The sequence below is a fragment of the Scyliorhinus canicula genome, chromosome 18 (genome assembly GCF_902713615.1).
Source record: "Scyliorhinus canicula chromosome 18, sScyCan1.1, whole genome shotgun sequence".
In the NCBI taxonomy this organism is placed as follows: Eukaryota; Metazoa; Chordata; class Chondrichthyes; order Carcharhiniformes; family Scyliorhinidae; genus Scyliorhinus; species Scyliorhinus canicula.
This window is the reverse complement of record NC_052163.1, coordinates 123,052,838-123,078,900: the sequence shown is the minus strand read 5'-3', so window position 1 is coordinate 123,078,900 and position 26,063 is coordinate 123,052,838. Positions and strand designations below refer to the sequence as shown.

At 49.5% G+C, this 26,063-nt stretch overlaps 1 protein-coding gene across 6 annotated transcripts in view; it reads right to left on the bottom strand.

Annotated features, from left to right (window-relative positions):
• The window catches only part of LOC119953152 (furin-like), a 65,166-nt gene extending 40,078 nt beyond the window's left edge, over positions 1-25,088 (bottom strand). For 3 of the 6 annotated variants that reach the window (XR_005457971.1, XM_038777058.1, XM_038777063.1), the window contains exons 1-6: positions 24,625-25,088; positions 21,910-22,014; positions 14,850-14,942; positions 6,373-6,501; positions 4,872-4,948; positions 885-970 (exon numbers count right to left, since the gene is read on the bottom strand). Coding sequence is in view for 5 of the 6 variants with exons in the window: in XM_038777058.1 (XP_038632986.1) it covers positions 885-970; positions 4,872-4,948; positions 6,373-6,501; positions 14,850-14,942; positions 21,910-22,014; positions 24,625-24,792 (658 nt within the window). In the remaining variant the exon portion in view is untranslated. Of the gene's footprint in view, positions 1-884; positions 971-4,871; positions 4,949-6,372; positions 6,502-14,849; positions 14,943-21,909; positions 22,015-22,843; positions 23,152-24,624 lie in introns of all 6 variants that reach the window. The other 3 variants (XM_038777062.1, XM_038777059.1, XM_038777061.1) reach the window with 3 other exon arrangements.
• Between the last annotated feature and the right edge of the window lie 975 nt (positions 25,089-26,063).

The following is a 26,063-nucleotide window of genomic DNA, read 5'->3' as shown; positions in this document are numbered from 1 at the left end:
AGATCGTGCCCAAGATAGAAGCAGAAACAAAAATAATTATTGAATAAAGTTTGTAAAATGTATAAGTCAGGGGACATTTAACATTCCACAACTAAAAAGGAGTTATTCAAAGCTGTAAAGGTTATGCAGCCTAGTAACTTAAACATACCATTTAAAACCAAGTTGTATTAAATTCAACAAGGTGCAATTTAAGCTAAGGTGAGATTATTTTTTAAAATGGAAGTTCACGTCAATTCAGTGATTTCTAATAGACTGCAACATCAGAATGAGGGAAGTGGGCAATCTTACTGACAGCAATTTCGGGAATTTCACATTTAATTAACTGCACATGTGTGAATGCCAGATGTTGCTGCAAAGTTTCAGAGTAATGATGGTGAACATTGACAATTCACCCTCATATTACAAAATCTAGGTGGTTAAAAAGAAAATTGTTGCTTCAGAACACGGTAAACATTGATCCAAAAAGTTAAAAGCAAAATATTGTGGGTGCGAGAAAACAGAAATAAAAACAGGAAAACAAAGGGTCAAAGCAAATTACTGCGGATGCTGGAATCTGAAACGAAAGAGAAAATGATGGAAAATCTCAGCAAGTCTGGCAGCATCTGACAAAGTCATCGGACTCAAAACGTTAGCTATTTTCTCTCCCCACAGATGCTGCCAGACTTGCTGAGACTTTCCAGCATTTTCTCTTTCAAAACAAAGGGTCATATAGACTCAAACATTAATCATTTTGCTCTCCACAGGTGCTACCAGACCTGCTGAATTTACCCAGCATTTTGGTTTTTATTTTGATCCAAAGGTTAATAGTTTCAGTGTGTTGAGCACTTTGGGGAAAACAGAAATTTTAATATGCTATCCTTAATTTATAAGCAATGATACTTTACCACCAATTCTGGCATTATAGGCTATGCCAATCCCGCAGAGGTTATTAGCCACAGCAGCCACTTCTCCTGCACACCGTGTTCCATGCCTGTTAAAAGATAAAGTTTTCTTAACAGTCACAGATGCTCAGGAGATTAGCATATGGATTATGAACCCAAAGCCACGGAACTGGGAGCTACCCACTGACAACTGAAAATGTTAAAAATATAAAATGTAGAGTACCTAATGTATTTTTAAAACCAATTAAGGAGCAATTTAGCGTGGCCAATCCACCTTGCCTGCACATCTTTTGGGTTGTGGGAGTGAGACCTACACAGACACAGGGAAAACGGGCAAACTCCACACGGACAGTGACCCAAGGCCAGGATTGAACCTGGGTCCTCAGTGCCGTGATACAGCAGCGCTAACCACAGTACCGCCGTGCCGCTCAATTTGACATTCTTTGGCCCAGTATTTTAGCACAGAAAGAGAAAAAAAGTTAATCGATTTGAAATAAATAGCAACATATCAACTCCTAAAACAGCCTCATAGGCAAATCAGGTAAACCTAGTGATTTTAATAAGAAAACACCCCATAGTAATATTTTCATAGAATCCCTACAGTGCAGGTGGCCATTTGACTCATCGAGTGTGTACTGGCCCTTGGGAAGAGCACCCTACTTAAGTCCCACGCCCCCACCCTATCCCCCTCAATCCCCATAACCCACACTAACGTTTTGGACACCAAGAGCAATCCAGAATGGCCAATCCACCTAACCTGCACATCTTTGGACTAGTGGGAGGAAACGGGAGCACTCGGAGGAAACCCACACACACACAGGGAGAACATGCAGTCTCCATGCAGACAGTGACCCAAGCTGGGAATCAAACCTGGGACCCTGGAGCTGTGAAGCAACTGCGCTAACCACTATGCTGTGCTGGCCAAACTGGAACAGGCGGAATGGCACTCAGTTGAGGCACACGCGCCGGGGGGGGGACAACAGCTGACACCTTGGTGCTGCCAAGGTGGCACTGCTAAATTGGCAGGAGCACTGCCTGGGTGCCAGTACTAGGGTACCCGAGTGCCAGGGTGGCACTGCCAAGAATCAGGGGGGCCATGCCCATTAACTGGAGGGTGAAAGGGGGATTTGAAGGGTGGGAAAGTGGTATGCTGTATGCTGCCCCCCCCCCCCCCCCCCAAGGGACTCCATAGCGGGGTATCGGGTAGTGCCCATATGTGTGGGGGTGACATTACCCATAGGTGGGGGGTGTGGGTGACCCACAAGCTCACTTAGATCGCTGCACCCTTTAAAAATGGTGGCCCGATCTCCCCAGTGTTAAAGAAAATTCAAAGTGAGGGCTAAACCGGTGAGAAACTCACCAAGGCCAAAAAAGTGACCATGTGTCATTGAATAGCGGTGGGGAACTTGCTGCCGATAAACCCCCTGAAAAAAACTTGACACTATTTTTTCCAGAGAATTGCATCCAAGATTAAAAGATATTGGAATAAATATGATATTTTCAGTGCAAGTTTTAGATTGACCTCATTTGGTACATGTACAAGAAAGAGACCAGATTATGCAGCACAAACCATTATGTCACAGTCATCAGGTTATTTTCCATTTAGAAAAAGTAACTATTTTAGATGCAGAATTTTCAAAGATTTATGAAAAATAAATAATAGTCTACTCACACCCTCTAGTGGCTGCTGTTTGCAAAGAGGTTTACAGCACTACATTTCACAAAATCATGGAATAATTCAGTCAGTGCTCGACTATATATTGTACACACAAAACTTGGCACATTCCTCAAGGTACTGTCCTGGGCTCAACTATCTTCAGCTGCTTCAACAATGACCTTCCCTCTAAATTAAGGTGAGAAGTGGGGATGTTCAGGGCAGCACGGTGGCCCAGTGGTTAGCACTGCTGCCTCATGGCACCAAGGACCCGGGTTTGATCCCAGCCCCGGGTCACTGTCCGTGTGGAGTTTGCATATCCTCCCAGTGTCTGCGTGGGTCTCACCCCCACAACCCAAAAATGTGCAGGGTAGGTGGATTGGCCACTCCAAAATTTCCCCTTAATTGGAAAAATATTCTTTCTTAAAAAAAAAAAGTGGGGATGTTCGCTGACGTTTACACAATATTCAGCACTATTCCTAATTCCTTAGATACTGAAGCAGTACTTGTCCATGTGCAGAGACAATTCTCTCTCTCCCCCCCCCCCCCCCCCTCCCAGGTGCATCCTGATGAAGGAGCTGTGCTCCGAAAGCTAGTGATTTGAAATAAACCTACTGGACTATAGAACATAGAACAGTACAGCACAGAACAGGCCCTTCAGCCCTCGATGTTGTGCCGAGCAATGATCACCCTACTCAAACCCACGTAACCCGTATACCCATAACCCAACAATCCCCCCATTAACCTTACACTACGGGCAATTTAGCATGGCCAATCCACCTAACCCGCACATCTTTGGACTGTGGGAGGAAACCGGAGCACCCGGAGGAAACCCACGCACACACGGGGAGGACATGCAGACTCCACACAGACAGTGACCCAGCCGGGAATCGAACCTGGGACCCTGGAGCTGTGAAGCATTGATGCTAACCACCATGCTACCGTGAGGCCCCCTGCTGCTACCATCTAGAACAGTGTTTTTCAAAGTGGGGGTCATGACCTGCAGGTGGGTCACAGAATGGTGTAAGATGGGTCGCCAAAAAGATCTCCTGACCATATTTTCTGTTTCTGGGTAAATTCTGGCTGCAGTGCAGTGTATGACCACAGGAGGCTGATGTAGAGGCCGGTGCCGTGGACTTTCTGGCCTTCCTGGGTCACTGTTACAGCCACCGCCACAGCCTCCAGCAGCAACTCCAGCAGCTGATCGGCCAGGTTAGTCACCACCTGCAACTAAAACCTGAAGAGTTTAAAGGAAAAATCAATTATTTTAAAAATGTCTTTCCTGAAGATACTCCTGCGTAGAGTTAGTTTCCAGGAGTGTTTAATGTGTTTTTTTGCCAGGCCTACATCTCCCACCCAAAACCAAATGGCTGCTGACTAGAATACCCCAGTCAGCAACTCACAGCTGGAGGGCTGCCATGTACAAGATTTATCAGAAATTCCTGCGTATCTTATAGGGATCGCCTCGCCTTTCAATTGGTCCATTGTTATGAAACTGGTTAATGTTTGCCCCATTCTGATCTCGGATGTGGGAACCCCATCCTTCCCAGTCGGGGGAAAATGCAGGTGATGAGATTTTTATTAAAAAGTTATTTAGATCTCCAAATAACAAGAAAATTACAATTTTTATATTTAATAATAGTGCCAACAACAAATGTGACTTTTTAAAAAAACTATAGAGAATCTAATATGAACGCGACGTGGGTCGAGAGATTTTGTAGAATTTTGTAAAAGTGGGTCCTAAAGTTTGAAAAACACTGATCTAGAAGAACAAAGGCAACAGATAACTGGGAACATTACACCACACACCATCCAGACTTGGAAATATATCACTGTTCCTTCACGGTCGCAGGGTCAAAGTCTTGAACTCACTCCCTAACAGCACCATGGGTGCACCTACACCACATGGACTGCAGCGGTTCAAAAGCGGCACACCAAGTCCTTCGGAAGCGTAATTTGGGATGGGCAATAAATGCTGGCCTAGTCAGTGATGCACTTATCCCAAGAATGATTTTCAAATCCCCAGAAATAAAATAATTTGTATATCTTATTTTATTTATTTTCTCTTTCTATTGCTCTTCTAGGTCAGTGCAGCATTCCACTGTTGCAGATAATGTATCGAAATATAAACAGAGCAAATGTTAAAACAGTAACATTAAGAAATTTACAACTCACTGGGCTTGCCCACCCATGATCATTAATTAAACTGAATTTTGATTATTATGTACGTGTGAACTGTGATACACCGAGCAATGGACCAGCCATTGGATTACTTGTGTGTTTAGTGCTGATTCAGGTGAAAAATTAAGAACATCTTCAAAATGTAAGCAACTTACCGATTTTCATCATTAAAGTTATATCTAGGTTGGGGGTCAGGGTCATTATCATTTATATCAAAGCTTGCATTGGGGTCCTGCAAATAAAAATGTAAAAATCTAATCAAAAAGATGGCTTTCTGCGGTCAGCTTCACACATTTGAAAACTGTAAGAGATCCCCAGTTACGTTCGTCCACAAGTACCAGATATCCTCCAGTATGTCACCCAAACAGCTATTCGCTTCAGAAGGTGGAGACAATTCTGACCTCTGGGGGCATCATAACTGAATCCAATTATATCTTTGACAAGCAGAAGTACATGAACTTTTACCAGAAGTTAACAAAAACAGAAAATATTGGCCAATCTCAGCAACATCTGTGGAGAGAGAAGGGAGCTAGTCTGGATGACTCTTGTCAAAGCTTCATCCAGACTCAAAACGCTCCTTCCTCTCTCCACAGATGCTGTTACAGCTGCTGAGATTATCCAGTATTTTCTGTTTTTGTTTCAGCTTCCAGCATCCATAGTAATTTGCTTATACCAGAGGTTGCTGGATAGTTCCAGGAGTAGATATCCTAGATGGTTTATTTTCCCAAGGGCTTAGAGGACAATTTGAGTGCTCATACAAGACATCAAACTGAGACCCTGCTTGGTCTTCATAAAGAAATGTATTGCAAGCTACAAATTCATCACAGCTGTTGAAAATTACCCACTTTATCATATTCAGACATACTATTCCAGCTGCATTTGATATTGAAGTAGTCTAAATATTCTGATCATACTGAAGAAAACACTTGTCGACACACAAACATTTGCAGTGAATGGTTAGGATCTCAAATGCACTTCCCAGGTTTAGAGAAAATGAGCAAGGACTCAGGGAAAAGAGGTCAGGCACTCTGACTAATTGAGTTGCTCTTACAGGAGATCCAGCACAGACATGACAGGCCAAATGGCCTCCTCCTGGGCAATAATCATTCCATGATCATTCCCTTTAGCAATGTTTTAAAACATTAGGTGATCTGCGTAACTTGGTTCCTAATAAAAGAGATGTATTCCATTTCATTAGATCTGCACATCTCCTTTCAATTAAATAAACATCAAAATGGAAAATACTTTGAATATATATGCCGAACAGCTGTTCTTTTCTGTAGAACTTTTCAAAACCGACTACCAGGTTATTATGCTCCTCATTCTCCAATGCATCATCCAACACTTTCAGGCCATGGTCAAATGCAGACATTAACATGGTCTATAAAAGTTTCCAGAGGCAGATGAAAATGCATTTAACCATTTCATACATTCTCTTCTAATTAGTGAAAAATGAAATTAGAACCTAAATGAAGTGAATTAGAAGCCCAGTATTACAATAATAATTTAATGATACGTGAAAAAGTAAGGCAATTTTAGAAGTACTGTCATTTAAACTAATCTCCCTCTGTCGTGCCTCTCCTTACTTTATGCTATTTGAGACAGATTACAATAAAGACATGAGTGCGTTTACAAGGTACTTCTATTGGATCTTACATAATTTTCAGCCAAGTCCGGATGGTTCTTCTCTATTCCATCATCCAGGATGGTGACCACAATCCCCTTTCCTGTGTAACCCCGCTTCCAAGCGGATAGAACATTTAGGTCATTAGGAATCGCACTGTTCTAAATAAGATAGTACGAGCTTTTATTGCAATTCAGCCACTGAAAACAGTAGTAACTACAGTATTTGAGAAAGTCTTAATCTTATTCAGTGGTCCTGGAACAAGTACAGAGTATAATTTTCAACAACTATCCCACAACAATCTAAAAATTCATGCTGCCAAGTTATCACATTCTTGCAGAAGTGCTGATCAAAGGTACCAAGGATCAAAAAAACCCTCAATTTAATAAGCAATCAGACTTATTTATATTGTTTTAACATAGTTGTGGGGGAGGAAAAGCAAGGTTGAAAATAATATTTACATCAGCAAGTATGTCACCCAAGGGGAATGAGGCATTTCAAACAAAGGCCCCCCATGACCCCATTTTGAAGAGCAGCGGGGAGGGGAAGAGTTATCCCCTTGTATACTAGCCAATATTTATCCTTCAAATCAACATCACAAAAACTGATGGCTTGCTATCATATAGCTGTGTATGGGAGCTTGTTGTGCACTACATGACTGCTGCATTTTCTACGTAACAGAAAAATACTTCATGAGCGGTCTTTTGAAACAACTGGTGGTCACGAAGGGGCTATACAAATGCAAGCTTGTCCTTCTATGAAATTTTGTCCACGATAGTCACTCGATTATAAATGGCAAGTCATTGTGTCTACCTCCTCAGAAGAACACGCAAAGTCTGCCCCTACTAAAATACGTTGCTATGTTTTAGCTCAGTCAATTGCCAAATTTAATCATTAGCCCCAAATCTGGAATTCTGAATAATAAAAGCAGAGTTTTATTACCTATAGATTATCCATTACACTGCAAGGATTCCACAGTAGCTTATTGAACAATACATGGACAACAGTGGCATGTCACAGGCTTCACTGCACAGGCATTATTAGCATTTGTTTCAAGTTAGGAAATTGTGATTTCCCCATGTAATCTTGCGGCAGATAATTAAATTTTATGCCCAGCGTGCTCTCCTCAAAATAAATCTGGTTATCGTACTTTTAGTACATTTTCGCAAAGTGGAAAATACCAGTTGAAATAAATGTTTCACTGCACATAAAGGCTTTACAAGTCTGACGAACATTCCAGAACTGAGTGAACGTTCCTCCTTTCCCAAAACACCAATGTGTACTGTATTACTTTAGTTCCCATAGCTTCAAGATAAGTAGCATGGAGTTTTAGAATTCATTGGAATACATATGCCACAGTGATTAAGAAGGGAAATGTATGCTTTAATTTTAGACTAATTAAGGTTCTTTAAGTTCAAGGCACCACTAGAGTCTTTAGCCCAAGTACTTTCCAGCAGCAGGATCCAATTTTCAGTGTTAAAATTAATGTAACATCAAACTCATGCCGACATAGCATACTTCCGTAGAGCCCTCCAGCAGAATTGGGCAGTTTTAAATAATGACGGGTAAACATGTTCTAAGTGACTGAGTGGAGATGCTAAACTCACAGGGATTTTTTTTTAAAAATTCCAATTAAGGGACAAATTAACCTGGCCAATCTACCTACCTTACACATCTTGGTTGTGGGGATGAGACCAACGCAGACACAGAAATGTGCAAACTTCACCTCACGGACAGTGACCCAGGGCCGGGATCGAACCCGGGTCCTCAGTGCTGTGAGGTAGTAGTGCTAACCACCACTCCGTGTGCCACCTGGGCATTTTTTTTTTTTTTTTTAAATACATTTTTGAGCAGAGTATTTTCAAAAACTTTGTTGAATACTAACATGCCATGAACACGTCGACAGTCATGAACACAGCCCAGTCCATCACCTGAATCCACCTCCCATCCACTGACTCAGTCTATACCTGCCGTTGCCTTGGGAAAGCGGGCAGCACAATCAAAGACCCTCTCACCCAGGTTATTCTCTTTCATCAGGCAGAAGATACAAAAGTCTGAGAACACGAACATTCAAAAACAGCTTCTTCCCCGCTATTACCAGACTTCTGAATGAACCTCTAACGGACTGAACTGATCTCTCCATGCATCTTCTCTACTGTTGTAGCACTGTACTCCATATGCTTCACCCGATATCTATGGCCATTTATTTTACATTGTGTATTATAATATGTCCTATGTTTTTATGTATGGAACTATGTATGAATCGTACACAGAACAATACTTTATCACAGTACCTTGGTCCACATGACACTAAATCTAAGCATGGCGAACAATCACGTTACTTGGTACCAAGATCCCAGAAAATCAACAGATATCAACCAAGCACTTGGGTCAACTTTTACTAAGTTAGACAGCTGCCTCTTGTCGTCACATGTGGGTGGAGTAGTACTTACATGAGATACTATTAGATACTGGGATTGATTTCATATCTGTTGGCACTTTACAATCAATTATTTTCTCCTCCAACTGGCAGAGAAAATGAAGCCCTATTGTGAACTGCACAAGTTTAGTTTGGACTAATGTGTCACAGAGCCAGACTCTTTAGTTGTTTTAATGCTTGACGTCGTTTAGGTCAAGGTTTTAAGTGCGGGTCGCAAAGCTATAGTGTTCCCGATCATGCCTAACAGCCACTACCGGCATTTTTATTGAGAATAGCGACCAACATGAGAAGAAATGAGGCGGTGTGTCTGAGGTTGGCAAAAATGGGTCCGTTAAAAGAAAAAAAAAGTGTGACTTCCGGTTGCGGCTACGCGGAGCTAAGCCACACGTTCGGCAGCTCCCGCTATTTAGGGACTTTTGGGCCGTTTCGAGGGCCCCAAACGGCGCTGTTTCTACACATCCCGGTGGGGGAAGGTGCCTGGAAGAACTTGCCCCACACTATATGGTGAAAAAGGCTGCAGTAACTCCCCCAAAAAAACGGGGGAAGAAAAACAAAATGGCGGCCGGTGCAACACCCAAGGACTGGTGGAAGTGGGCGCAGGAGCAACAGGTCTCTCTCCTGCGTTGTTTTGCTGCGCTGAAGGCTGAGCTGCTGGACTCCATGAATGCAACTACGACCAAGCTGCTTGGGACCTAGGCGGCCCAGGAGGAGTCTATTCGGGAGTTGCAGCGGCAGGCCGTTGAAAGAGAGGAGGCCGTGGTCCTCGTGGGGAAAGTGGAGTTGCACGAGGCACTTCATAAAAAGTGGCAGGACCGCTTGGAGGAGCTGGACGTTCGCACGAGGCGAAAGAATCTGAGGATCCTGGGCCTGGCGGAGGGGCTGGAGGGGTCGGATCTCCCGGCGTATGTGACCACGATGTTGAGCTCGTTGATGGGAGCGGGGTCCTTCCATTTGGCCCTGGAGCTTGAGGGAGCGCACAGAGTGATGGCCAGGAGGCCCAAGGCAGGTGAGCCCCCGCGGGCGGTGCTGGTGCGGTTCCATCGGTTTAGTGACCGGGAGTGTGTGCTGCGCTGGGCCAAGAAAGAGAGGAGCAGCAAGTGGGAGAATTCAGTTGTGCGAATCTACCAGGACTGGAGTGCGGAGGTGGCTAAGCGGCGGGCCGGGTTCAACCGGACGAAGGCGGTGCGTCATGCTAAGCAGGTCAGGTTCGGAATGCTGCAGCCTGCGCGCCTGTGGGTGACATACAAGGACCAGCACCATTACTTCGAGTCCCCGGAGGAGGCATGGGCCTTTGTACAGGCAGAGAAGCTGGACTCGAACTAGGGCCTGGGGACATACTTTGGCCGGCGTTGTTTCCGCTCTGGCTGTTTTGTTCCAACTGTTTCAACTTTTTTTAACTTCGACATGTGTGTTATGTACGCTGGTTTTCTGTTTGCGGGTGGGTTTGTTTGTTGGGCATGGTTGTGGGTTAGGTGGGGAGTGTTGGGGGTTTGTGTTCTATATGTTCTCTTCTGTACGGGGCTGGGGATTGAGGGGAAACTGGATTTTGGGGAACTGCGTCAGAAGGGTGGGGTATGGCAGAGGGCTTTCCTCTGGTTTCCCGCGCTGCGGGGCGGGGGGGTGGAGCTTGCGGTGGGGGAGGGGCCTCTACGGGTCTTCTTTCACACGCTGCAGCAATGCCAAGGAGGTGTGGCAAGAGGGTGATGACCCCCATGCCAGGATGGGATAGGTTTTGGCGGGAGCTGCCGGGGTCAGCAGAAGTCAGCTGACTCACGGAAGTACCATGGAGGGTGCGTCGCGGCTAGGAGAAGTCCTAGCCTTGGGGGGGGGGGGAATACCGGGTTGCTGCTGCAATGACTAGGAAGGAGCTGATGGGGGCCGGGGAAGGGGGGAAGAGGAGAGGCGCTATCGCCATGGGGAACGGGGTGTGCTGGCCTGGGGCGAACATCTGCCAAGCTATGGCTAGTTGGCGGAGGAGGGGAGGGGCGGGTTGCCCTCTGATCCGGCTGATTACCTGGAATGTGAGGGGGCTGAATGGGTCGGTTAAGAGAACCAGGGTGTTCTCCCATCTAAGGCGGACGTGGCTATGCTCCAGGAGACCCACCTGAAGGTGGCGGACCAGGTCCGTCTGAGGAAGGGGTGGGTGGGGCAGGTTTATCATTCAGGATTGGACGCGAAGAACCGGGGGGGTAGCGATTCTAGTGGGGAAGAGGGTGGCGTTTGAGGCGGCTGAGATGGTGTCAGACAAGGAGGGCAGATATATCATGGTGAGGGGTAGGCTGCAGGGAGAGAAGGTGGTGCTGGTGAACATATATGCCCTGAATTGGGATGATGCTGGCTTCATGAGGCGATTGTTGGGCCGCATCCCGGACCTGGAAGCAGGGGGCCTGATCATGGGGGGAGATTTTAACAGTGCTGGATCCCACACTGGACCGGTCCAGTTCAAGGACGGGTAGGAGACCGGCGGCGGCCAAAGTGCTGAGGGGATACATGGACCAGATGGGAGGGGTGGATCCCTGGAGGTTTGGGAGGCCAAGAGCGCGGGGGTATTCCTTTTTCTCTCACGTCCATAGGGTTTATTCCCGGATAGACTTTTTTTGTCCTGAGCAGGGGATTGATTCCGAAGGTGCAGGATGCCGAGTACTCGGCCATAGCGATTTCGGACCATGCCCCGCACTGGGTTGATCTGGAGATGGGGGAGGCGCGGGACGCTGGCGGAGGAGGTGGTGTGTAAGAGGGTTCGGAGAAGCATTGAGGGGTATCTGGATACCAATGATACGGGGGAGGTCCAGGTGGGGATGGTCTTGGAGGCTCTGAAAGCAGTGATCCGGGGGGAGCTGATCTCCATCCGGGCCCACAGGGAAAGGAGGGAGAGGAAGGAGAGGGAGAGACTGGTGGGAGAGCTTCTGGAGGTAGACAGGAGATATGCGGAGGCACCGGAAGAAGGATTGCTGGGGGAACGGCGCAGGTTGCAGGCCAATTTTGACTTGTTGGCCACCAGAAAGGCGGAGACACAGTGGAGGAGGGCGCAGGATACGAGTATGGAGATAAGGTGAGCAGGATGTTGGGAAATTGGGGGAGTGAAGGATGGGGGTGGAAATGTAGTGCAGAAGGGGACAGAAATAAACGGGGTCTTTAGGGACTTTTACGAGGGATTGTACCGGTCGGAACCTCCGAGGGGGAGGGAGGGGATGGAGAGCTTCATGAACAGGCTATGTTTCCCAAGGGTTCAAGAGAGGCTGGTAGAGGGGCTGGGGGCGCTGATAGAGTTGGAGGAGCTAGTCAGGGGGATCGGGCAAATGCAGTCAGGTAAGGCCCCGGGGACGGACGGGTTCCCGGCAGAAATTTACAAAAATATGCGGACCTGGTGGGTCCCCTGCTGGTGCAAACTTTCAATGAGGCGTGGGAGGGGGGGCTTTGCCCCCGACAATGTCGCAGGCACTGATCTCTTTGATCCTAAAACGGGATAAGGACCCCTTGCAGTTCGGATCATATAGGCCTATCTCGCTCCCCAACGTAGACGCTAAGTTGCTGGCGAAGATCCTGGCTACCAGGATAGAGGATTGTGTGCCAGAGGTAATTCATGAAGATCAGACAGGATTTGTCAAGGGGCGGCAGCTCAACACGAATGTGCGGAGACTGCTCAATGTTATCATGATGCCGGCAGTGGAGGGGGAGGTGGAGATAGTGGTGGCGCTGGACGCAGAGAAAGCGTTTGATGGAGTTGAGTGGGGGTACCTGTGGGAGGTGCTGGAGAGGTTTGGATTTGGGGAGGGATTCATCAAATGGATGAGGCTGCTTTACGCGGCGCCGATGGCGAGTGTAGTCACAAATGGAAGGAGATCGGAGTATTTTAGGCTCTATCGTGGGACCAGGCAGGGGTGTCCCCTGTCCCCCCTGCTCTTTGCACTGGCGATTGAACCGCTGGCCATGGCGTTGAAGGAGTCAGGGAAATGGAGGGGTCTGGTGCGGGGTGGGGAGGAGCACCAGGTATCGCTGTATGCGGACAACCTGCTGTTATATGTGGCGGACCCAGAGGGGGGAATGCCGGGGGTGATGGAGCTGTTAGCAGAATTTGGGGGGCTTCTCGGGCGATAAGCCCGGCATTGAAGGAGTTCTAGAAAGGGGTGGCGAGGACGGTGTCAAGGGTGGTGGGTTCCAGGGTCAAGCCAGGATGGGGACTCGCGATCTTTGGGGTTGGGGTAGAGCCGGGAGTGCAGGAGGTGAAAGAGGCCGGTGTGCTGGCCTTTGCGTCTAGTAGCCCGGCGAAAGATTTTGCTACAATGGAAGGACGCGAGGCCCCCAAGCATGGAGACCTGGATCAATGACATGGCGGGCTTCATTAAGGTCATATTCGCCCTGAGAGGATCGGTGCAAGGGTTCTTTAAACGGTGGCAACCTTTCCTCGACTTTCTGGCTCAACGATAGGGTATTGGGACAGTAGCAGCAGCAACCCGGGGGGGGGGGGGGGGTGGAACGTTGATTATGTTTGCTTATTTTATTTAAATTTGATTTATTTAATTTATGGTTAAGTTCTCTTGTTTGGGGGGGGGGGGGGGGGGGGGGGGGGGTTGTGATACATGTGATGTTACGGTTTGGGGAAAATTGTGGGCGTTATGGGGCTGTTAGTTGCATATTACTGCTTGTTGCTATATTTTTATATTTTCTGTAAAAAATTCCAATAAAAATTATTTTTTAAAAAAAGAAAAAAAAGTGTGATCTACCAGCCATGTTGCTATTGAAAGTCAATGCGCCGCAATAAATCCCACTCCCAGGATCTACTGGGCTCGCTACGTTGCAAAATCTGTCACAATCATGCGAGACATCGCCAATGTGAATCCTGCCCATGGTGGACGGGATCACCTTTTGGTAAAACTGCATATTAGAGCGAGTCAGATCGTCTCACTTTAATATGCAGTTCCCCAAGGTAACCATAAACGGGGACCAGACCAGACAGAACTGCAATCATGGGGGTCCCCCAGGCGATCGGAGGCCCCCAGATGCATGTCCTCTGGGCAGGGTGGTACCCTGGCACTGCCAAAATGCCAAGCTGGAAGTGCCATGGTGACATATTTTGCATGGCAGTGATTGGGCTGGGAGAAAGAGAAAGAATTCAGGAGCTAGGACGCCATTTAAAAATGGCATCCCTATCTCTCACTGCACTGAGGAGTTCTGGCAAGTAGAGCTTCTCAGTGCAGGAAATGGAGAGTGCGGCCTCATCAAGGAGTTGCCCACCGAGTCCCTGTATCTACCCGGATGGACGTTACATAGCAGGGCGCTTCCCGGCGCTCTGAGCGCCCCGAATCCTGTACAACAGGACTCTGTCCCCATTTGGGTAGATCACGCCCAAAATCTCCAAACAAATTGCTTAACAGGAAGGTTTCCTATGACCATGTGAGATAGATGACATTCTGAGGGCGTGTGGGGACAAAGGCTGCAAGAGTAAAACACCTAGGGACAAGTATAGGTACTGAAAGGACTAATAACAGGGTGTGGCACAATCAACACTCAAAACAATGGCAATAAACAATGGCAATAAATAACTGGTTTGGCAATTTTTTTTTTCTAAATAACCTTTTCATAGCTTTGGAAGCATAAGAAAATAATTGCTCTCTGCATATCTTTCACTTTTGACTGGATCAGAGATTCAAATCTTTCTTTATTAACTTAAGAGATGTGGGCGGCACTGGCTAGCCCAGCATTTATTGCCCATCAGGAGTAGGTGGAAAGCTGCCTTCTTGAACCTGCAGTGCCCGAGGTGTAGGTACATCCACAATGTTGATAAGGAGAGAATTCCAGGATTTTGACTCAGCAACAGCGATATATTTCCAAGTCAGGATGATGAGAGACTTGAAGGGGAACCTACAGGTTATGGCATTCCCAGACATCTGCGGCTCTTGTCCTTCTAGGTGCTAGCAATTGTGGGTTTGGTGTGGGGGGGGGGGGGGGGAGAAAAAAAAAAAAAAAAAGTGTTTCTGGTCAATAGTAACCCCCAAGATAATGGTGGATTCAGTGATGGTAATGTCAGTGAATGTCAAGTAAGTGATACCCCAAAGGACTTGTACTTACCAAGTACCACTGCTTATAATATAAAGGATCTGAAGGAACAGAAAATGCTCGCTTCTGTCGCCGTTTTACTACCTGCTGTTCCAGCCATTTCACCTAAACAATAAGACAGTTGCATAAGTTCAGAGGCTGAAGTTTAAAATAGTCAAAACAGTTCAAAAAGTAGAACTAGAGGCAATAAATGTCTAATAAATCCTTCAATAGTTACTTTTTAAAATGTTAGCGAAATCAGGCATGACTTCCATTTTTTTTTTTTTAATAATTTTTATTGGAATTTTTTACAGAAAATATATAAAAAAATATAACAACAAACAATAATATGCAACAAACTACCCCATAACACCCCCCAAACTGTATCAACACATGTATCCCATCCCCCCCACCCCCAACAAGAGAACTTAACCATAAATTAAAATTAAATAAATCAAATTTAAATAAAATAAATAAACATAGTCCTCGTCCTCGTCCCCCCCGTCCCCCCGGGTTGCTGCTGCTACTGTCCCTGTACCCTATCGTTGAGCCAGAAAGTCGAGAAAAGGTTGCCACCGCCTGAAGAATCCTTGTACCGATCCTCTTAGGGCGAATTTGACCTTCTCTAGTCTAATAAAACCCGCCATGTCATTGATCCAGGTCTCCACACTCGGGGGGCCTCGCATCCTTCCATTGTAGCAAAATCCTTCGCCGGGCTACTAGGGACGCAAAAGCCAGCACACCGGCCTCTTTCGCCTCCTGCACTCCCGCCTCCACCCCAACCCCAAAAATCGCGAGTCCCCATCCTGGCTTGACCCTGGATCCCACCACCCTTGACACCGTCCTCGCCACCCCCTTCCAGAACTCCTCCAATGCCGAGCATGCCCAGAACATATGGGCATGGTTCGCTGGACTCCCCGAGCACCGGACACACCTATCTTCACCCCCAAAGAATCTACTCATCCTCTGCCCAGTCATGTGGGCCCTATGCAGCACCTTGAATTGAATGAGGCTAAGCCGCGCACACGAGGAGGAAGAATTTACCCTCTCCAGGGCATCAGCCCATGTTCCGTCTTAGATCTGGTCCCCCAGTTCCCCCTCCCACTTAGTTTTCATCTCCTCTACTGACGCCTCTTCCACCTCCTGCATAACCTTGTAGATATCGGATATCTTCCCCTCTCCGACCCAGACCCCTGAAAGCACCCTGTCCCTCACGGGAAGCGCAGGGAATCCCTCCACCTGCCGTCTAGCAAATGCCTTTACTTGCAGATATCTAAACATGTTTCCCGGGGGGAGCCCAAATTTCTCCTCCAACTCCCCCAGGCTCGCAAACCTCCCATCGATAAACAGGTCCCTCAGCTGTCTGATGCCCGCTCTGTACCAACCCTGAAATCCCCCATCCATGTTCCCCGGGACGAACCTATGGTTCCCCCTCAACGGAGCCTCCATTGAGCACCCCACTTCTCCCCTATGTCGCCTCCACTGCCCCCAAATCTTGAGGGTAGCCGCTACCACTGGACTCGTGGTATACCTCGTGGGAGGGAGCGGCCACGGCGCCGTTACCAGGGCCCCCAGGCTCGTATCCCCACAGGACGCTCTCTCCATCAGTTTCCATGCTGCCCCCTCCATCAACCACGTGCGCACCATCGACACATTGGCCGCCCAGTAGTACCCCGAGAGATTGGACAACGCCAGCCCCCCCCCTATCTCTACCCCATTCCAAAAAGATCCTCTTCACCCTCGGGGTGCCATGCGCCCAAACAAAGCCCATGATGCTGCTGGTCACCCTTTTAAAAAAGGCCCTAGGGATAAAGATGGGCAAACACTGGAAGAGGAACAAGAACCTCGGGAGAACCGTCATTTTGACGGACTGCACTCTGCCCGCCAACGACAGCGGCACCATGTCCCACCTTTTAAATTCCTCCTCCATCTGGTCCACTAGTCTGGTGAAGTTAAGCTTATGGAGAGTCCCCCAACTCCTAGCCACCTGCACCCCCAGGTACCTGAAACTCTTCACTGCCCTCCTAAAAGGAAGCCTCCCAATTCCCTCCTCTCGATCTCCCGGGTGCACTACAAATACCTCGCTCTTTCCTAAATTTAGCTTATAGCCCGAGAAGCCCCCAAATTCCACTAACAGCTCCATCACCCCCGGCATTCCCCTCTCTGGGTCCGCCACATACAACAGCAGGTCGTCCGCATACAGCGATACCCGGTGTTCCTCCCCACCCCGCACCAAACCCCTCCATCTCTCCGACTCCCTCAACACCATAGCCAGAGGTTCAATCGCCAGTGCAAAGAGCAAGGGGGACAGGGGGCACCCCTGCCTAGTCCCACGATAGAGCCTAAAGTACTCAGATCTCCTTCCATTTGTAACTACACTCGCCATCGGAGCCGAGTAGAGCAGCCTCACCCATTTGATGAATCCCTCCCCAAATCCAAACCGCTCCAGCCACCTCCCACAGGTATCCCCACTCAACTCTATCAAACACTTTCTCTGCGTCCAGCGCCACCACTATCGCCGCCTCCCCCTCCACTGCCGGCATCATGATAACATTTAGCAGTCTCCGCACATTCGTGTTGAGCTGCCGCCCCTTGACAAATCCCGTCTGATCTTCGTGTATCACCTCTGGCACACATCCTCTATCCTGGTGGCCAGGAACTTCGCCCGCAACTTAGCGTCTAAATTGAGGAGCGAGATAGGCCTGTATGATCCACACTGCAAGGGGTCCTTATCCCACTTTAGGATCAAAGAGATCAGTGCCCGCGACATCGTCGGGGGCAAAGCCCCCCCCCCTCCCATGCCTCGTTGAAGGCTCGTACCAGCAGGGGGCCCACCAGGTCCGCATACTTTTTGTAAAATTCCACCGGGAGCCCGTCCGTCCCCGGGGCCTTACCTGACTGCATTTGTCCAATCCCCCTGACTAGCTCCTCCAGCTCTATCGGCGCCCTCAGCCCCTCTACCAGCCCCTCTTGAACCCTTGGGAAACAGCCTGTTCATGAAGCTCTCCATCACCTCTAACCATCGGAGGTTCCGACCGGTACAGTTCCTCGTAAAAGTCCCTAAAGACCCCGTTTACTGCTGTCCCCTTCTGCACTACATTTCCACCCCCATCCTTCACTCCACCAATTTCCCTAGCCGCATCCCGCCTACAGAACTGATGCGCCAACATCCTGCTCGCCTTCTACCCATACTCATATACCGCGCCCTCCTCCACTTTCTGATGGTCAGCAAGTCAAATTTGGCCTGCAAACTGCGCCGTTCCCCCAGCAACCCTTCCTCCGGTGCCTCCGCATATCTCCTGTCCACATCCAGGAGCTTCCCCCACCAGTCTCGTCCCTCTCCTTCCTTTCTCTGTGGGCCCGGATGGAGATCAGCTCCCCCCGGATCACTGCTTTCAGAGCCTCCCAGACCATCCACACCCGGACCTCCCCCGTATCATTGGTATCCAGATACCCCTCAATGCTTCTCCGAACCCTCCTACACACCTCATCCGCCAGCACCCCACATCCAGGCGCCAGAGCGGGCGCTGGTCCCGCGCCTCCCCCATCTCCAGATCAACCCGGTGCGGAGCATGGTCCGAAATCGCTATGGCCGAATACTCGGCATCCTGCACCCTCGGAATCAATCCCCTGCTCAGGACAAAATAAGTCTATCCGGGAATAAACCCTATGGACATGAGAGAAAAAGGAATACTCCCGCGCTCTTGGTCTCCCAAACCTCCAGGGACCCACCCCTCCCATCTGGTCCATGTATCCCCTCAGTACTTTGGCCGCTGCCAGTCTCCTACCCGTCCTTGCACTGGACCGGTCCAGTGTGGGATCCAGCACTGTGTTAAAATCTTCCCCCCCATGATCTGCCTCCAGGTCCGGGATACGGCCCAACAAGCACCTCATGAAGCCCGCATCATCCCAATTCGGGGCATATACATTTACCAGCACCACCTTCTCTCCCTGCAGCCTACCCTTCACCATGATATATCTGCCCTCCTTGTCCGACACCACCTCAGCCGCCTCGAGCGCCACCCCCCGGTTCTTCGCGTCCAATCCCGAGTGATAAACCTGCCCCACCCACCCCTTCCTCAGACGAACCTGGTCCGCCACCTTCAGGTGCGTCTCCTGGAGCATAGCCATGTCCACCTTCAGCCCCCTCAGTTGAGAAAATACCCTGGTTCTCTTAACCGGCCCATTCAGACCCCTCACGATCCTGGTAATCAGCCGGATCAGAGGGCAACCCGCCCCCCCTCCCCCGCCGGATAGCCATAGCTTATCAAATGTTCGCCCCAGGCCAGCACACCCCGCCCGACCCGTTCCCCATGGCGATAATGCCTCTCCTCTTCCCCCCCCGGCCCTCACCAGCTCCTTCCTGGTCATTCCAGCAGCAACCCCCCCCCAGGCTAGGACCCCTCCTAGCCGCAACGCACCCTCCATAGTACTTCCTCGAGTCAGCTGACTTCTGCTGACCCCGGCAGCTCCCGCCAACACCCATCCCCTCCCGGCATGGGGTCATCCCCCTCTTGCCACACCTCCTTGGCACCGCTTCAGCGCGGGAAAGACGACCAGTAGAGGCCCCGCCCCCACCGCCAACTCCACCCCCCCGCCAACTCCACCCCCCCGCCCCGCAGCGCGGGAAACCAGAGGAAAGCCCGCACTTTCACACTGCCACACCCCACCCTTCTAACGCAGTTCCCCAACATCCAGTTTCACCCCAACCCCATACAGAAGAGAACATATAAAACACAAATCCCCAACATTCCCCACAACCATACCCAACAGACAAACCCACCCGTAAACAGAGCAAAAAGAAAAAACCAGCATACATAATACACATGTTGAAGTTTAAAAAGTTGAAAAAACAGCAACAGCGAAAACAGCAACGGCCATAGTATGTCCTCAGACCCTAGTTCGAGTCCAGCTTCTCCTCCTGTACAAAGGCCCACGCCTCCTCCGGGTACTCGAAGTAATGGTGCTGGTCCTTGTATGTCACCCACAGGCACGCAGACTGCAACATTCCAAACCTGACCTGCTTGGCATGAAGCACCGCCTTCGTTCGGTTGAACCCGGCCCGCCGCTTAGCCACCTCCGCACTCCAGTCCTGGTAGATTCTCACTACCGAATTCTCCCACTTGCTGCTCCTCTCTTTCTTGGCCCAGCGCAGCACACTCCCGGTCACTGAATCGATGGAACCGCACCAGCACCGCCCTCGGGGGCTCATTTACCTTGGGCCTCCTGGCCATCAAGCTCCCTCAAGCTCCAGGGGCAAATGGAAAGACCCCGCTCCCATCAACGAGTTCAGCTTCGTAGTCACATACACCGGGAGGTCCGACACCTCTGCCAGGCCCAGGATCCTCAAATTCTTTCGCCTCGTGCGAACGTCCAGCTCATCCAAGCGGTCTTCCCACTTTTTATGCAGTGCCTCGTGCAACTCCACTTTCCCCACGGCCTCCTCCTCCCTTTCAACGGCCTGCTGCTGCAACTCCTGAATAGACACCTCCTGGGCCCCAAGCAGCTTGTTTGTAGTTGCATTCCAGCAACTCAGCCTTCACCTCCGCAAAACAACGCAGGAGAGAGGCCTGCTGCTCCTGCGCCCACTTCCACCAGTCCTCGGGTGTCCCACCGGCCGCCATTTTGTTCTTCTACCCCCGTTTTTTTTGGGGAGCTGCTGCAGCTTCTTCCTTCGTCCCACTCCAGGTGAGCACCATAAATTGTGGGGAAAGCTCCTCCAGACACCTTCCCCCACCGGGATGTGTTAAAACAGCGCCGTATGGGGCCCTCAAATCGGCCCAAAAGTCCCTAAATAGCGGGAGCTGCCGAACGTGCGGCTTAACTCCGCATAGACGCAACCGGAAGTCCAGGCATGACTTCCATAACCGTGACGAACACCAAATGCATTTGTCCTTCATAATTTCAACTCTCCAAAGTCATTGAAAGTGCAAATCAATACCTATCTTTCTAAAAACTTGTTGTTTGAACTGCTGAAAAGCTTCTACTCTGCCACAGGACTGGTTCACACCAGTGTCACAAACAACATCCTATATGACAGACAGCTTATCACAAATCATTCTCTAGCTGCAGGCTTTAAAATAGTTCCTCCTCCAACGTCCCTTCTCTCCTCAGTTACCAGCTGTGTGGGACTGCACTGATCTGGTTCCACTGATAGTGATCAAAATCACTCCCATTCCTGCATCATCGCCATCCCCGATCCATCCTTGGCCCTCGCCCACATTGCCTCCAACTAAAATGTTGGAAAGACTGGAGCCAATCAATGGTCCTTAGCCCCTACCACCAACGCAACATTTTGGGTGGGATTTTCCAGCCCTGCCCCCTCCACCAGATCATCTGGTCCTGCCGAAAGTCAATGGCCTTTTCGTTGGACCGACAAACCGCCCAGGGCGTGACCAGCCACAACGGGGCCAGAGAATTCCGGGTTTAAGCTACAAACTATCCACTCTAGTAGGGAGATGAGGAAAGGAAATACAAGTATTTCCGTAAAGCTTTTCACGGCCTCAGAACATCCCAAAGCACTTTACAACTAATGATCTGTTGTAGTCATAGAATCAGAATAGTTACAGCACAGAAGGAGGCCATTCAGTTCCTGTATCTATGCAAGAGCATGTTGGTTAATCCTTGCCATTTCCCCACACCAAGTCGAATTCAGCCATGCCCTCGCTGACTTACATTACCTACCAGCAACCATTGCCTCAAATTTAAAATTGTTTTATGGCCTCACCTTCCCCCCCCCCCCCCCCCCCCCCCCCCCCCCCAAACTCCAGCCTAAAGTCATTCCCACACTTAACAATCATGCCTTCAGTCACCCAAACCCCAAGTTCTGGAATTCATTCTCAAACTCTCTGCGGCTGAAAATCTACCTCCATGTCCAAATTTTTAGTCAAAAACATCTTTGGCCGAACACGAGGTACATCATGAAAAGTTATTAGACATTCTTTCTCTTCTTACCATCCTCCTCCAACCTTCCTCCTGAATTCAGGAGGATGAGGAAACAATGTTACAAAAATATAATATGCCTATCCTATCCACAAGATTGAAGATTCAAGCATTAGATTAGGTACAGTACAACTATGCCACATTAACTTGCCTTGGGTTCCATTTCCAGCCGTCTATGTCGCACGTGGTGTGGATTGATGGATCGTTTGGACACTCTTTTGTGTTTAAAGTAGTAATAATGTCCATCTTCAAAAACCTTTATGTAAAATTAAAGACAACTCAAACTGTTATTTCCAGCACTTGCTGTTATATTGGAATCTTTATCACTGCTCAAGGAGGGGGAAAATAAGAGATCTAATCAGCAATAGATCCCACTGGTCATTGCAAATTCTCCCAAGCTATTCTGACTGGATAGAAAATGGACCACACAATGTTGACATTGCCAATTTAAGAAGGGCTAAATCCATCACTTGCACCAAGTATATATTTTCATAATGTACAATAGTTAAGTGCCAGGGCCAGCACAACCACTAGGCAGTCACCTTGTGCAAAGAACTAAAATGAGCTATTCACAAAACGACATACGTAAACTAACAGGTTTCAGTGTGGGAATAGAAAGATCAGTATCTACCGATACACATCCACATAAACGGACATACATATAGATTCCCATGTATTTACATTGCACTCTTTCTTATTGTTTATGAGAGTTTTAAAAAATTGTATATCTATATAACTATTCCAAAGCTGTAAACCGGTAAATAACATCAAAGAACATAATTTACAGGTAGCACAGTGATAGCATTGCTGCCTCACAGCACCGAGGTTCAATCCCGGTTCACTGTCCATGTGGTGTTTGCACATTCTCCCCATATCTGCATGGGTCTCACCCTCACAACCCAAAAAGGTGCGCAGTGTAGGTGAACTGATTATGCTAAATTACCCCTTAATTGGGAAAAAAAGAATTGGATACGCTAAAAAAAAAAAAATTTGTTTTTGTTTACATAATTTAATCTATTCCAAATTGATTGTATAAATGGTGCCCACAATCATCTTGCAACTGCTGCAGAAACATTTAATATTACCGTTTAAGAGTCAAAACCAGCAACCTCAGGAGAGGACTGTGCCAGATTTCAAATTGGGAGGTTCGGGTCAAGCTGGATCGTGTCAGGTATACCAGCTAGCAAAATTATCCAGGTAAGTTTTTTTTTATTTTACTCGACTTTGCTTATCCCTGTTGCAAAAACAATTCTGCAGCCACATCCCTTTGTGTAAATAGAAGAGATTCGTCTTTCAGGAAGTTAGGAGTAAACATCTACAGAAAATCACTTTCATGCAAAGAAAGTTGGAAAATACTATCCTGGCATCACACAAGGCATATCCAATCCCAAGCCTAGGGACAGAGGAAAAAAAGAACTCAAGACAGGTACCATGTCACAGTCATAACCATAAACGACCAAAGCATCCTGGCTAATATTTCTTTTCCAACCAACATCCTGAACAAAATATGATCAGGTTGCTGTTTGCAGACACTTGCTGTATGTAAATTGGTTGCATAATTCCTGCATTATAAAATGAATACACTGCAAGAAAGTGCTTTCCTGGATGTAAAAGAATTTTGGGACAACCTGTGGCAGTGAAAGGCACAATACATATGCAGGTCCTTTTAAAAAAATAATTAATTAAAAGGGATGCAGGAGTCACCGACTAGGCAGGCATTTATTACCCATTCCAAATTGGCTGAGAAGATGACCTGCCTTCTTGAACCACCACAGTCACATATACAGTGCTGTGAGGGAGGGAGTTCCAGGATTTTGACCCAGTTGACAGTAAAGGAACAGCAACATATCTCAAGGCAGAATAGTGGGTAGCTTGGAATGGGAATGTGCACACCACCCTGGTCCCTCCAGATGGTAGCAGTCATGGGCTTGGAAGGTGCAGTCTCAGAAGCTTGGAGAGTTCCCACAGCGCATCTTGCAGATGGCACACACAGCTGCCACTGTGCTCCTACAGCAGAGGGAGCAAATGTTTGTGGAAGGGGTAGCAATCAAACGGGGCTGCGTTGTCCGGAAAGGTGTCAGGCCATTTGAGCGTTGTTAGAGCTGCACTCATTCAGGCGACGGGAGGGTATTCTACCGCACTCCCGACTTGTGCCTTGTAGATGGTGGACCAGCTTTGGAGAGGGGGTCAGGAGGCGGGTTACTGGCCACAGGATTCCCAGCCTCAGACACGGCTGGGTCCAGTCGGGTTTCTGGTCAACGGCAACAGGTCCAGTCGGGTTTCTGGTCAACGGCAACGGGTCCAGTCGGGTTTCAAGTCAACGGCAACGGGTCCAGTCGGGTTTCTGGTCAACGGCAACGGGTCCAGTCGGGTTTCTGGTCAACGGCAACGGGTCCAGTCGGGTTTCTGGTCAACGGCAACGGGTCCAGTCGGGTTTCTGGTCAACGGCAACGGGTCCAGTCGGGTTTCTGGTCAACGGCAACGGGTCCAGTCGGGTTTCTGGTCAACGGCAACGGGTCCAGTCGGGTTTCTGGTCAACGGCAACGGGTCCAGTCGGGTTTCTGGTCAACGGCAACGGGTCCAGTCGGGTTTCTGGTCAACGGCAACGGGTCCAGTCGGGTTTCTGGTCAACGGCAACGGGTCCAGTCGGGTTTCTGGTCAATGATAACGGGTCCAGTCAGGTTTCTGGTCAACGGCAACAGGTCCAGTCGGGTTTCTGGTCAATGGTAACGGGTCCAGTCGGGTTTCTGGTCAATGGTAATGGATTCAGTCGGGTTTCTGGTCAATGGCAACAGGTCCAGTCGAGTTTCTAGTGAATAGTAACCTCCCCCCACTGGCGCTGACCATCCCACCAAGTGAGCCATACCCGTCCCAAGTTGATGAAGCCGTGTTTGAGAGCTATCCTGCCGGCATCTGCCTCTCCGCCGGGGATGTGGACAGCCCAGCTGTTGGTGTAGAGCCGCCTGCTGCCGTCCCGCTCACTCAGGACACTGGCCAAGAGCGCGGCCACCAGCAGCTGGCGGGCGCCAACCATAACGACCGGAACTCGCTGCGATCCCAGCTTCAGCCTCCAACTAGCTCATCTTATAGCCGGCCGGCCCAGCCCGCTCCGGCGGTGCGAGGCCGCGGCACACAAACTTCCGGCAACTCATTGGCACAATTACATTCCCATACAGTGTGGGGAGGGAAAGCGGGCGGGGGACGGCAATGATGAGCTGATCACAATTCAGTCAGGAACCTGCGCTGATTGTTATTGTTCAAGTGGGAAAGCGGGGCTGGCGGAAATAGCCGAATGCGGCCGAGCACCCGACCCCGCCCCCAGCGCCCGAGTCCCCGCCCCCAGAGCCCGAGTCCCCGCCCCTAGAGCCCAGTACTCCGCCCGAGCACCGAGTTCCCGCCCCTTGGGCCCGATACCCTGCCCCGAGCACCGAGTCCACGCCCCCAGCGCCCGAGTCCCCGCCCCCAGAGCCCGAGACCCCGCCCCTAGAGCCCGATACCCCGCCCCGAGCACAGAGTCCCCGCCCCCAGAGCCGGAGGCCCCGCCCCCAGTGCACGAGACGCCGCCCCCAGTGCCCGAGTCTCCGCCCCCAGAGCTTGAGTCCCCGCCCCTAGAGCCCGATAACCCGCCCCGAGCACCCGAGCCCCCGCCCCCAGAGCCCGAGTCCCCGCCCCCAGAGCCCGAGTCCCCGCCCTCAGTGCTCGAGTCCCCGCCCCCAGAGCCCGAGTCCCCGCCCCCAGCGCACGAGACCCCGCTCCGAATCCAGTGGCCGGCCGTCGCGGCGGGGGGAGAGGGGAGGGACAGGGCAAAGAGCGTCAGCCAACCACCGCCGCGCTCGGGCTCGACCGTTAGAGGATGACGTCACCTGCCAGGTGTGCTCGAGCTCAACGGCCGGCCGCGGGTGACGTCATCGACAGGTGCGCTCCAGGTTAACGGCCGCCAGCGGCAGGTGACACACCTGGTGGGGGAGGGGAGTGGGGGAGGAGGCTGGAGCTCCAGAATGAAGACCTGCCATTGATATATTGCACAGCCACCTCCCTCCTCCAGATAAGAGCTAGGAAGTTCGTATACCCATCCTCCTAAACTCTCTTCAACTCTAAGCATGCCAAATAAATTCAGAGGAGTCATTAACAAGGCTAATAGGATAGAAAAACAGAAAATGCTAGAAATATTCAGCAGATCAGGAAGCATCTGAAGACATGAAGACAGAGAACAGTGTTAATATTTTGAGTTGGTAACCTTTCATCAAATGCAATGGGATGTTGAACTACTGTTAAACATGCCAGAACTGGCAATGATTAAACTTT